The 13,506-nt window shown below is 40.8% G+C and overlaps 1 protein-coding gene across 1 annotated transcript in view; it reads right to left on the minus strand.

Annotated features, from left to right (window-relative positions):
• Positions 1-13,506, minus strand: part of LOC137296323 (thioredoxin-related transmembrane protein 2 homolog) — a 49,488-nt gene that overhangs the window by 18,008 nt on the left and 17,974 nt on the right. Inside the window, exons 2-6 of the mRNA XM_067828097.1 lie at positions 8,944-9,004; positions 8,498-8,611; positions 6,460-6,536; positions 592-698; positions 124-189 (exon numbers count right to left, since the gene is read on the minus strand). Of these exons, the coding sequence (XP_067684198.1) occupies positions 124-189; positions 592-698; positions 6,460-6,536; positions 8,498-8,611; positions 8,944-9,004 (425 nt within the window). The remainder of the gene's footprint in view (positions 1-123; positions 190-591; positions 699-6,459; positions 6,537-8,497; positions 8,612-8,943; positions 9,005-13,506) is intronic.

Below are 13,506 nucleotides of genomic sequence, written 5' to 3' on the forward strand. Positions count from 1 at the left end.
GTTATTTACAAAAAGGCAGATAACTATGAATTACTGGTGCTGTCAAGCAAAGGATAACTTATTAGAGTCAGTTGGCATGTCTAAATAATACTATAATATTCAGCTGCCTCCATTTCCACTTACTTCTCAGCTACAGCAGGATATCTTGAGACATCAATTTTACCAAACTTCAGATTATTTAGTGAGTATCTGCAACAAGGAGTGATATTCTGTTTGTACTTGCATGTTTCAACACACAACATTTTGTAGTATAAAACCCCACACAAATCATGATCTCATGAAATATATTATCTTAGTAATTACAATTTGTTTAAATCTTAAATCCAGAAAGTCAGTCAGGTTTACCTGTAGCCATGTGTTCATGTTTACATGGATTACTTAACCCTGTCTGGCTTTCAGAAATAAATCACGTTTGGTCATTTGCAAGATGAAGCATGAAGCATTAGTTCAAGATATGTTAACAGATGTGATGGTGATGATATGGATGTTGACCTGAAACAATAATGCAACCAAAACATAAAATTAGCCATTTCTCCACAAGTTAGAGTCTTAGATTTGGCCTTTACAGTAAAGGTATACAATAATACTAACTCAGCTGACACTTCAGAGAAAGATGGTGCAAACTGCATACAATTTGGGGACCAGGCAGCATAAAACGTGATAAACCATCGGACTCGTGTGTCTTTCTCCAGCTCCTCCTGTAACAACACATGATGTTGGTGAAAGATTGGCAGAATTTCATCTAATCACATATATGTAATTTTCTGAATAAAATTGATATTTTATACTTATCCTGACTCATGCTAATTGCTTATCTCCTCTTTCCTGGCGAAGGTAGTGGAACACCTGAAAATCCCTTGAAGTTCCCTTCTAGAAAGAAGCGGACGTAAAATACACTCACCTATGTGTAGCCTCCCTTTTCCCGCGCCCTAGGCCACGTGACCGGCCATGCTTGTCACTCTCCAGTGGCGACTTGGAGGGCTTTCATCATGAGTCAGGATAAGTATAAAATATCAATTGTATTTAGTAAATTACATGCATGTATTTTTCCTTATCCTGACTCATGCTAATTGCTTACAGAATCTGACGGAAACGGCGGTGGGTCAGACCATGCTGGATTCTGCTGGCTGTCAAAATTACGTCCAATAATTCCCCCCACCCCCCCAAATGGGAACTAATGGCAATAATATGGTCCTGCTCTTCTAATATTCATTGTAGATTCTGGGGGATCACATCCAGTCAAACTTATCTTCAGCCGAAGGTTTTGCTGACTGGAATGTCTGACATCGAAAGTAACTAGCATCCTGCTAGTTTCTGATGCAACTAATTGTCGAGATACTGTAATCAAGAATAGTTACGACCCTTCTTCATGTGCAAGTATCTTCATTACAAGTACAGGGTCATGATCACTCATGCTAGTCTGTTTAAAGGACTCCGCAGAACGTCTGGCTTCCACAAGTCACGTGATAAAACAGGTGAGTGAACTCAGCGCCTTTGTAGAACTGTTAGTTGCTGAGCAACAATAAGAAGCCCAAACTGATGAATGCCAGAGACGTCCTCCGTGGGCTATGTCTCGTAGGTAGTGGTTGGCAAACACTGTGTTTGACTTCCAAAAGCAGCCCTCCATTACACTTGATAGTGAGCAATTCCCATGTGGCGCTAGAGCAGAGGCCAAGGCTATAACTTCATGTGGGTTGGAGGCTCACGGAGGTTCCAATCCTGCTGCTTTATTGGCTCTCAATGTAACAGCTCTGATCCACACTGAGATAGTGTTGCAGGATACTTCCGCAAGTGTCTCAGTAGATATAGGCATAAACAGGCGCTTGAAACGTTGCCTTCTAGACTTGGTACGTGCGATGTATATCTTCAATGATCTGACTGAACATAATGATGAATCTTGAGTATCATGGGGTCCAGGGATTGAAGATAGTGTAGGTATGTGGAATTGTCAATCCGGTTGACCTGGCAGCTGATTTCTCCCAAGAAAATCCCATCGCATACCCACATTTGGAGAATCAGACTGTCGACCGTGTTGTAGAGTTGAAACACCAGGTGTAGTAGAGATGGCGATCTCATTGACCCTTACTTGTTTATGTAGAAAGCCACTGGTGAGTTGTCTATGTGGATCATCAGTAGCTTGTCTTTCAGTATTGTCGACCAGTGATGGATCCTTGCTTGTTTTTGTAGAAAGCCACTGGTGAGTTGTCTGTGTGGATCATCAGTAGCTTGTCTTTCAGTGTTGTCGACAAGTGATGGTTGACATACATCACCACTTTCATCTCCAACTGGTTGATGGGAAGAGCAATCTTCCTTCTTTCAGATTCCTGCTGTAACCTCGTTATCACCTCAACCTTTGAGATACGTGTCTACAAAGAGATGGTTGCTGAATGCCGACTGTAACTTATACGTTTCTGTGCAGGCCCTCGACTGGGGAGTCCACCAAAGCAGGTATTATCCCAGATGTCCAGCGTCGTAAACCAGTCAAGACATGAAACTCAGGAATCGTGATCATAGACATAGCTGTAGGCATCTTCATCTGGTCATGTCCTGAGCTGACGTGAGCACACCGAGTAGACATCGTCGAGTAGAGTAGATCTTGTTCTGACATCGGCTTGACCTTAGACCCACCAAACCTCTGGGACAGTGATATATTTCATGATGAATCCAATCCCAAGGAATTAAGATTCGCTAGTCATCCGAGCTGAGTTAGTAGCCCAACAGTGAAGTCCACCTGTAGACTGAGTTGACGTCTCTCACGATGAGCTTGTATGCCATGAAGATATGTCATTCTTCCGTCTTCAGATCCTCAACCCTGCTCATTATGAACGAGTTGACACGCGAAGGGAGTCTATTTATAGCTAGAAGCCTGTCCAAAAAGAAACTGTCATTCATTGCTGCAGATCTCCTGATAGGCACCGCTGGATCTGCTCTTAGAAGACCTCTATCCCATCTGAAGAATCATATGATGCTGTAGATTGCTAATCTAGTGTGTAATCGACATCTTTCCATCATTACAAGTGTGAAAGTTTAATTTAGACGACTTCCTGACACTGGGACAATAACATCGCATTCTGCGCAGGGCACTGTCTCACAGGAACCAATCTGATTGAAGACGTGATGTCACCAGCAGGACGTTGTCTCTCTGGGACCAATCTGGTTGTAGACGTGACGTCACTGGTGTAGCAGTCAACTGATCATTGTGATATCTTGTTCCAACAGTGATACCCTTTCTAGCCCTCAGGCTTGTCCGTAACCCTGCTGTTTGGCGAGCACGTGTCTAGATAAGAATGAAGGTTTTTATGGATATCAACTTCTTTATGAGAGAACACAACGTTTCGGAGTTAATGCTTACTCCTTCATCAGGTGATTGAGAAAGGGATACAGAGGTGTATTTATATGTACAGGTAAAACAATAACAAAGTAACAAGTGGAATGAGTTAACGAAAGCTAGTATAAACAAGCACTGATAGGAAGCCGATAGTTAAGATAACAATGATGGAAGCCAATGATTGGATATCCAATCAACTGTAATGCATTACCATTGGCTTCCATCATTGTTATCTTAACTATCGGCTTCCTATCAGTGCTTGTTTATACTAGCTTTCGTTAACTCATTCCACTTGTTACTTTGTTATTGTTTTACCTGGATATCCAATCAACTGTAATGCATTACCATTGGCTTCCATCATTGTTATCTTAACTATCGGCTTCCTATCAGTGCTTGTTTATACTAGCTTTCGTTAACTCATTCCACTTGTTACTTTGTTATTGTTTTACCTGTACATATAAATACACCTCTGTATCCCTTTCTCAATCACCTGATGAAGGAGTAAGCATTAACTCCGAAACGTTGTGTTCTCTCATAAAGAAGTTGATATCCATAAAAACCTTCATTCTTATGTATTTTCACTTCTAAATGACATTCAAAGACCTGACGTGTCTAGATGAGTAAAGCGTGCGAAAAACCTTCCTCCGCTTGGAGCTGATGTAGACAGACTGTCTTCAAGGTAGATGTGTGGGAAATTCTTGGCCCCAAAAATAATGCCGTCATCTCTTGTGATCGAAGGTGTAGTTTGCAGTGGTATTTTGTAGTCGTCTTGAAGAATCTTCATGACATATTCGTCTTTGAGAATTCCCCAGTTGAGACGTCCACCCACTTGAGACACTTGTGTGGGAACGGCTGAAGGTAGGAGACTCCAGTTGTTCAGACCCTTACCTCCTCTCTATGGACTCTGGAGAACTTGGACTTGTTAGTGTAACGCTGACTTGTTTGCTTGAGCAACCGTTGTCAAGGTGTCGATGGACTTGATCATCATGACTTCTCTGGAGTCTTGGGTGACCATCCTTGCTACCTCATTAATCTTGTCGATGAAGTAGATTCAGTCCCGCACTAGTTGAGGCGAGGTGTTCAGACATGAGCTGATGATCCCTCATCTGAGTGATGAATGCTAAAACAGGATCATCCTCTTTTCCTCATTGGCAGGTTTGCTGAACTTTGCGATGAGAGTCTCGTTGACGGCTCTAATCCGAAAAAAATGTGCGTCATAGTTGTGTCGAGCTGAGCAAATCTCTTGTTGCCTACCTTGTAAGGTTTGTTCATCAACGTCCATTGCTCTGACGAAGGGCTCCATTCGATAAAGAGGGAAGCGACGAACATCTAATGATGTTGATGTTGTTGAAACTTGGTTGCCAACTTAAACGTCGTAGATAACATCTCAGGAATCGTAGATATCGGAGGTAACGGCAAGAACGTAAGTGCATCAATGTCGTCATCCTTCATCATGTGAGTATTAGCTTCATTAGAGTCCTTGGATGGTGAAGCTAAATCAAGTCCATTTGGGCTCCATGATATAACTTCAAAGTCCGAAAATAAGGCTTCCTCCGATGACGACGCTCGATAATGTCTATCTTCATGCCTCCATGAGTGAAACATTCATTCCGTGTTGACGATCCCTCCTATAAGAGTCCACAGCTAGGAGGGGGTGATGATTGTTGACAGCGCCTTCAATGAACAGGGGAGAGTGACGAAGACCTGATGCGAGTGCACTCAAGCGAGCGTGAGTCCTCACTGGTGCGAGTGCACCCACGTGAGCGCGAATCCTCACTCCTGCGAGTGCACTCTTTCGATGTAGGTGGATCTCTCTGTCCGGACTGGAGCTAGGGAGACTGATGAAGATCCTCTTCATTGACGAGTAGACCTGTGAGTGCACTCGCCCAAGCGGATGCACTCACGCGGCGTGGTTGGATCTCTCTCTCGACTGCGACGTGAAGAGGGGGACGTTGATGACAATCTTCCTCGAGTGTGTGCATGCACATCCTCTCCATCCTCCAGCTTGAGTGCCGCTCTAGGTGAGTGCTCATGCTGACCTGTAGTCAATGATGATGACGAGTGCAGTCATCTCTCTTCTTCTAAACGTCGCTTGTAGCGATGGTTCAGCTGTAAAGTTGTCTACTGTTGACGAAGTCTGCGCTGTCTGACGATTTTCCTCCGGGTTGAGAGGTGTAGAAGATGCCGTTTATCTAGATGATGTCTCCCAATGACTGTGTTGGTTGATATCTACCTGTAGAATCAATGGAGGTTCGATGAAGATAAGTTGTTCATGTAGAGGGACAATTTCTTCTCCAAACGATTTCTGCGATGATTTTGAAGAAGATGAATCCGTCCTCGATGACCTAGACTTCTTCGATTGAGACGGCCCTGCTTCTGAGGAAGAACTCTTATCAGAATTTATATCACTTGTTTTAGACATGACTAATGCAAGCCGCCATTGCTTGTCCCTAGTATGTCTGTAAATAGACCATGTACAGAAAGTAAATTCTTTGCACGTCAGGCAAATTAAATGAGGATCAACCGCAGACAGCCACAATCTACAAAGTAGACATGATTTCATCAATTGGGACTGAGTCTCAATTGAAGAAATACATGCTTAATATTGACATAATTACAACAAATTTGATAATATACAATGCACATACATATATAAAAACTGTATACAAGCAGAATTTAGTTTAAAGACCAAACTAAAGAAAGAACTTATCGTCGTATCGGGACCCTCAGGTACTTTCAGCCGTCTACGTCGGGCGATAAGGAAAGAGTGACAAGCATGACCAGTCACATGGCCTAGGGTGAAAGAAATGGGAGGCTACACATGGGTGTGTGTATTTTACGTCCGCTTCTTTCTAGAAGGGAACTTCAACGGATTTTCAGGTGTTCCACTACCTTCGCCAGGGAAGAGGAGATAAGCAATTAGCATGAGTCAGAATAAGGAAACAATATATATATATATATATAAATTATAATACACTGACAGATTCAACACAGTGGGCTCAGTTCATTCTGAGAACTAAATGTCATTGATATTCATAAGGGATGTTTGATCATGGTAACAACAGAAAGGCTGAAAACATCAAATTGTTAACTCACTAACTCACTCACTGTCGCATACTGTCACATCTTACCTCTAAATGTGGTCCACGAAAGTAGATTACATGTTCTGGACCTTGGTATGTTGGTTCTGGCAGAAATATGAACTGCACTGGAACAAATCATAACCTCAAATTAACTCGTGTCTACCACCAAAAAAACACAAAAAACAAAACGGAAAAAAAAACAAACTAGAAAAATCCCATCTCGGTCCTAGATGTACAAACTCATGGTGACTCGTGTCAAATAGTGTGTGATTTAAGTCCAGTGTCTGATATCCTTGCTGCTGTTGATAGGGCAAGTAGGAACAGAGATTTCTTGTGTCAATAATTCAATGCGTCTGCGTTGTTGGTCTTCTAGCTTGAACAAGCATAGTGAGGCAAGTATTTCAAGCATTGTAGTCAGCTTGATCCCCGTTTTCATGGTGATAACAGAGTATGTTGAGAGTGAAAAACCTTTCAGTCCTCTGGTGTGTCGCAGATGAAATAAGTAGTCCACTATTTGAGATATGTGGCCTCCATTGCAGGGAAGCCTTTCTTTCTGGCGTATGTTTCAAACCGCATCCATTTATTGTCATATAATGTGTGGGTAGATCTACGTAGAGCTAAGGTGACCGCCTTCGCTGCTCTAGTAGAATATCCTTGATGTTTCAAGCAGGATTTGATACGATCCATACGTGAAGTTGGAACGGTGTTGGATTGCTGTGTGTTTGTTTGGTGTGTGAATGGATGAGTAGGTTCTTCCACTCAGGTAGTTGCCATGTTGGTCGTCCTAGTTCCTCATTGAGTACTGGGAACCAATCTCTCGCTGGCTAGTAAGGCGTGATAAAAATCAGTTGTATCCACATCGTCTGTTTTAATTTCTAGATGACTTCTGGTACAAGTACTGGAGGGGGGGAATGCGAACGCATTCAGTCCTTCACACGAGATGCTGAAAATGTCTGTTGCCCATGCTAACGGATCCGGCACTGGAGATACAAATGTTGGTATCTGCTTGTTGAACCTTGTGGAAAACAGGTCTATATGCATCAATCCAATGTCTGACTGTGAGTCGTAATGCTTCTTGATGTAGCATCCATTCCATTGGGGATGGTCGTAGAGGGCGTGACAGTGAGTCAGCATGACATTGCACGCACCTGGGATGTGACAAAGAGTTGAAAGGTCAACTGTAGCAGTGTGTGAGATCTTGTTGATCCTTGCTTGTTAATGTGGATTCGTCCATATTAACCATCAGTGGTTTGTTTTTCTTTCATTGCTCAGATTCCTGCTGCCACCTCAATGTTTAGGTGAACACCTCAAACTTGTAGTGACACGTCTATGTAGAGATGTAAATAGGTCCCTGCTGACTTTGTCAGTGAGTACACCATAGTAGATATGGTCCCAAGTCTGGCAGTGCAATCCGATCCAACATGTTGAGGTGCTGAATCAAGAACCATTGCAATGGGCGTGGTTTTAGTCATTCTCATCTGGTCAAATCCTATGCTGATGTGAACAGACCAAGTAGGCATTGCCACCTGGTAGTGGTAACCGAGAGAGTAGTGCTTGTGCTATCATGGCTTGAATTTTGTCCCACCAATCCTCTAGGATGACTATGCGGTTCAACAGAGTGATGAATCGAATCCAGAGGAATTGAGGATCTTGATGCGGCTCTAATTTTGATTTCAGTAGATTCACAACCAATTTAGACATGACAGGTGAGAGTCTATGCTGTGTGTCCTTCGCACACCTTTGAACCTCATGCCCAAGCGTGTGTGCGAGATTAGTGTTTTACAATAACACTGGGAAAAAAAGCTTTTAATTCTAATTCTGAATCACATGTTAGTTAGTTTCCTAAAATTACATATCATTTTGATACAACTACTCCCTGGCCAGTTTTGCGGCTTACGGTATCTGGGGACTGGTGATGTTTTCGCCAGTTTTTCAGCCTACTGTGTTGAATGGGTTAAGGAAGCGCACAAGATGTGAGATATACTAGGTTTAAAAATATAATGCTTTCACAATGACAGCTTTGACAACTTCTGGGAATATGACATGAGAGGCATGAGCGAGCTGAGATAAATCGTGTACTACTTACATAAACACAAAACACAGTAAGCTATACCCAGACCAGGACTCTGCTTGAAAAACATCACCACGTTCAACATCTTGGCAAACAAACATGTAGTGGAGACATACTTGTTGATAGTTGCTGAAAAGAAAAAGCCATCAGGAAGTTGTAACATCAAAATATAATATATAGTGCATAAATCATGCATACATTTTCTTGTGTATAAGATGCTGATATTCAGTCATTCAGGTCTTGTTTTCAATATGCACTAATCATTTTAATTACATTTAAATATCACCATGTTTAAACATTACCTTTGTCACAAAATGTTAGTACACAGATCAAGATACAAGTACACAAACTGTCAAATACTGAACCCAAGGCTTAAAAAAATATTGATTTTATGCACATAGTAACAGTAAAACCTGAAACACTTCATGTATGTTCCATTCATGTCATTGTGTGCAACAAACCTTCTTTTCTATTCTTCAACACAATGACACAGCCTAGAAAAGTGATCCATTCCCACTCTTTCTGAAAAACACCAGAACAAATATCAATTAAACAAAAACCAAACTGAAATTACTGCAAATACATAGCTCGGTTACCCTAGTATTTTACTGATTAGCAGTTGACAGGAAAACATAAATGACATGAGATGATGGCTAATTGATGATTTCTCATTTCTTAAACTGGTTACTGTACAAATGTTCAACTTTGTGATGAGAAAGGAGTCATTTGTAAATAACTAGTAGTAGAAGGAATGTAACACAGTAAGAGACACATATGCCACCTATATTTCTTGTTTTTTGTATGTTTCATATTAACTAGTCCAAGAAAAAATCCAAAATAAAATAGCCTTCCAACCATCACGATGGAAGATAAATCTTCCTTTCTTCAAAATCACAATATAATTCCAACATTTACAGCTTTTCCAATAGCAAATATTGAAAACAATTGGACAGGTGAAAAACCAGATCCAGTTTCACATATGCTTCTCCTAAATGACTAAAAAAATTCTCATCAAAAAAGCACCATGAAGAAACATTTTCAAGAACACTCCAAAGGGCATTCAAGGTGAAGCCCATACACCATGGTTCACAAACGAGTTTTAGTTGAAAATTGGAAAGCTAGAGTTGAATGATCACTAGTGAGTGAGTGAGTTAGTTTAGTTTTATGCTGCACTCATCAATATTCCAGCTATATGGTGGCGGTCTGTAAATAATCCACAACAAAATCCAGTGATCAACAGCATGAGCATTGATCTGCACAACTGGGAACTGTGTCAACCAAGTCAGTGAAGCTGATCGCCTGATCCAGGTAGTCTTCTCTAATGACGAGCATCATCACCTTTTATGGCGAGCATAGGCTGCTGATAGCCTACTCTACCACGGACCTTCAAGGGTATGAATGATCATCAAATGTTTAGGTTAACACAATTACTAATACTCTTGATATTGCGCATGCGTCAAGCAGAGTGGTTCAAGTCAACATTTGCTTTCATTTGAAATGCCCTAAATTAGAGAATTGAAGACATATACGACGTACAATTAGCTCAAACACTTGTCGGACATAACTGTCTTGAGTTTTGTCGACCACGATGGTGGATATAACAACATGGAGACAATGCATCGGAAGATACACACATCGACCAGGTTGGAGCCAGGTAGAGTAGATGGCTACTGTGTATAACCCAGAAACGAACTTGTCAGCAATAACCGAATATAACTACAGAATGGTGAGCCTTCTTGTTGTTGCATGCCTGCTCGGTAGTATTCACCACACAATGTTTTTGAGTTTGCCTTTTCAGTAACAAGAGGGTTACTTGGGTATGATTTAAAGTATGAAAGTATACCTATCGACAATGTGTACGGGTCAGTGACAAGTTGTATCAACCACGAAAACGAGATCCCTGTGTGTAATATACCGTTAGGGGAAGCTCGGTGTAGAGCTATTGTGTTGTGGTGATGTCAAACAAAACCCCGGCCCAGTCACCCAAGCAGCACTTGACAGTATGAAAACTGACTTATTGTCTGCTCTCACTGAGATGAAGAATGTTATTCAAGGTGACGTCATGCAGCTAAAACAAGAAGTTTTACTCATACAGGAAGATGTGAAATCCCTTACGAATTCATTACTTGAGCTGAAGAGTGATGTTAGTAGGCTCAGTGAACATCAGCATGTCCTACGACTAGACACAGACTCTCTTAACGACACCATTGAAGATAAGTATGCATCCCAAAGTGATCAGCTTAACGAGTTTGAACACAGACTGGAACGATTGGAACTTTTCAGTCGCAGAGACAATATTGAGTTGTTCGGGATCCCTGAGACTGAACAACATGTAGTACAGTGACTGTAGAAACAAGGTAGTGCAGGTGTTGAACTCCGTCTGTAATGAATGTTTGACATCAAACGTGGACACCAGATTGGTGGTGAACAGGCCAGGAAACCAAGACCACTTATCATGCTTATAGCTGCTTCTTGGGATACGGAGAGCAAAATATGGACTCTGAAGAAACGAGATGAACTGAAGAAATAAAATTGGCATAGCAAACGACCTGACCATTAAACAGAAAGAGAAACTAAAAGAACTATCGGATACGGGAAAGAAAGGAAACTTATATATAAGAATGGTAAACTTATTGTTGTAGACAATGTCAGTACTTCTAGCGACCACAAGATTAGAGGACACTGGAAAGCTAGGTGCATAGCACCTAGATTCAACACCGTACAAGATGGCCCTAGGAGGAGTACGAAACAGGACCGGGAGTACAGATAGGCGTACGGCTGGGTCCCAGTCAAAGCAACCCATATCCATGAGGATTCGTCGAACAAGGTGACTGATTCAAGTAGTGGTGTTTCGTTTGTAACATGGAGCGTACCTGGACTTGTTAATAAATTACATGATCCTGACTTTATGAACTTTCTTAAGGAACATGACATTATTCATCTATCCGAGACAAGGGTTGCTGATTGTGATCATAGTACTATAGTGTCATCATTTCCTTTGTACAAGTGCTACCATATCCCAAGTGTACGATTGTCAAAATCGGGCAGATTATCTGGAGGTATCCTCTTATGTGTAAAAGAATGTTACCAGCCATATGTTAAACACATTCAAAAAGGAGTTAACGCAATATTTAAAATATGTTTACCACTGTTAAAGATAGAATGTTTATATTTGCGTACATTCAACCAGACGGATCAAATTGGTGCTCTTCACTTACCTATTCCAAAAATGGTATTGATATCCTTTTTAATGACTATTGCGATTACTCTGCGAATGTTACACACAGCGAAGTGAGTCTGATTGGCGATTTGAATGCGAGAACTGGCCAACTAGCAGATTTTTACATAAAGTACATATCAGACGATTGTGATGATTTGAATCACTTTATAAATGATGGATTCTCATCTTCACAAATATCTTGCGATACCCATGTCAACACATTTGGAAAAAGTCTTCTAGAAATGTGTTGTCTGCTTAACATCCATATTGCAAATGGAAGATCTGGTTCAGACAAGGGTAAAGGTGATTATACATTTATAAGTCACGTAGGGTGCAGTGTGATCGACTATGTCATCGGTTCAGATATGGTACTTAACCAGATATCAACATTTGATATTGTCTCAGCATCTTCCAATATCATTTTCTCTAGTGTCGATACATGGCAAGCAGCTCGCTACAAATGAATGGCCGCTAAATACACCTATTGTTAAGTACGTCTGGAAACCCGAAAAAGAAGGTGAATACGTCTCAAATCTTTTAAACCTGTCAAACGAGTTGGAGGATGCAACAGAAGTAATATGTTCTGATTGTGAGCTTGGCATACAAAAGTTTAGTGATGTAATACTCAAGTCAGCGGAGTGCATGAAGCGGACCATTACATCCTCCAAACCAAACCCAGATTGGTTTAATAATACATGTTTGGCACTTAATCATCAGCAGTGTCACTACCTTAATAAATTTAGAAAGCATAAAGATATATCATCCCGGGACTTATACATCTCATCAAGAAATGTCTACAAAACTGCGTGTAAGGATGCAGAACATAAGTTTGGAAACAAAACTATGATTGAGTTGTCGGACTCAATTACTAACCCCCAATTATTTTGGCGAAAACTAAAGTACATCTTATATCCACGTAAAGCTGAAAATAACATTACGGTTAACTCTTGGCACGATTACATTAGAAATCTCTTTGATTGGGACTCCAGCGTGACTTACTCTGTCTCCCTGGAAGATAGTAATAGCATTTCCATACCCGATAGCCATGCTCAGGACATAACTAACGACACATTCAGTGCACCAGTTAGCTGAGAGGAAACCCAGTCAAGTATTAATAAACTTAAATATAATAAAACCGTTGGGGAAGACCTCATAATCTGCAAGTTCTTCAAGCGCTCTTGCCATATCCTCTTGCCTTACCTTGAAATCATTTTCAGCACATTGTATGATAATGGATCATTCCCTATAAAATGGACAAAAGCAATAATTGTGCCAATACATAAAAAGGGCGATAAAAACAATCCGAAAAACTATCATGCCATTTCCCTTTTAAGTATTTTTGGTAAAATCTATACAAACATTCTAAATAACCGCTTGGCATTCTGGTCAGACAGTTTGGGTATGATAAATGAAGAACAAGCAGGTTTCAGAGCAGGCTTTACCACCACAGACAATATATTTGTTCTTCAATCTGTAATTTGTAAATATATATTAGTAAGAAAGGTGGAAAACTGTGTGTATGTTTTGTAGATTTTTCCAAAGCATTTGACTCAGTATAGAGACACAAATTATGGTATGTCTTCAATAAACACGGTCTCCATTCAAAAATGGATAAAACCCCAAAAAGTATTTATGAAAATGTTAAAGCCTGTGTTCGCACTAACAACAATCTTCTTACAGGCGTATTTGACTGTCCTGTGGGTATTAGGCATGTCCTAAGCCCTTTCCTATTTTCGTTTTTTTTCAACGAACTAGTCTCCGAGATTAAACTTTTATGTTCTACTGGTGTCCAGTTATTTCCAGA

This window comes from Haliotis asinina, chromosome 1 (assembly GCF_037392515.1).
Source record: "Haliotis asinina isolate JCU_RB_2024 chromosome 1, JCU_Hal_asi_v2, whole genome shotgun sequence".
Classification (NCBI taxonomy): domain Eukaryota; kingdom Metazoa; phylum Mollusca; class Gastropoda; order Lepetellida; family Haliotidae; genus Haliotis; species Haliotis asinina.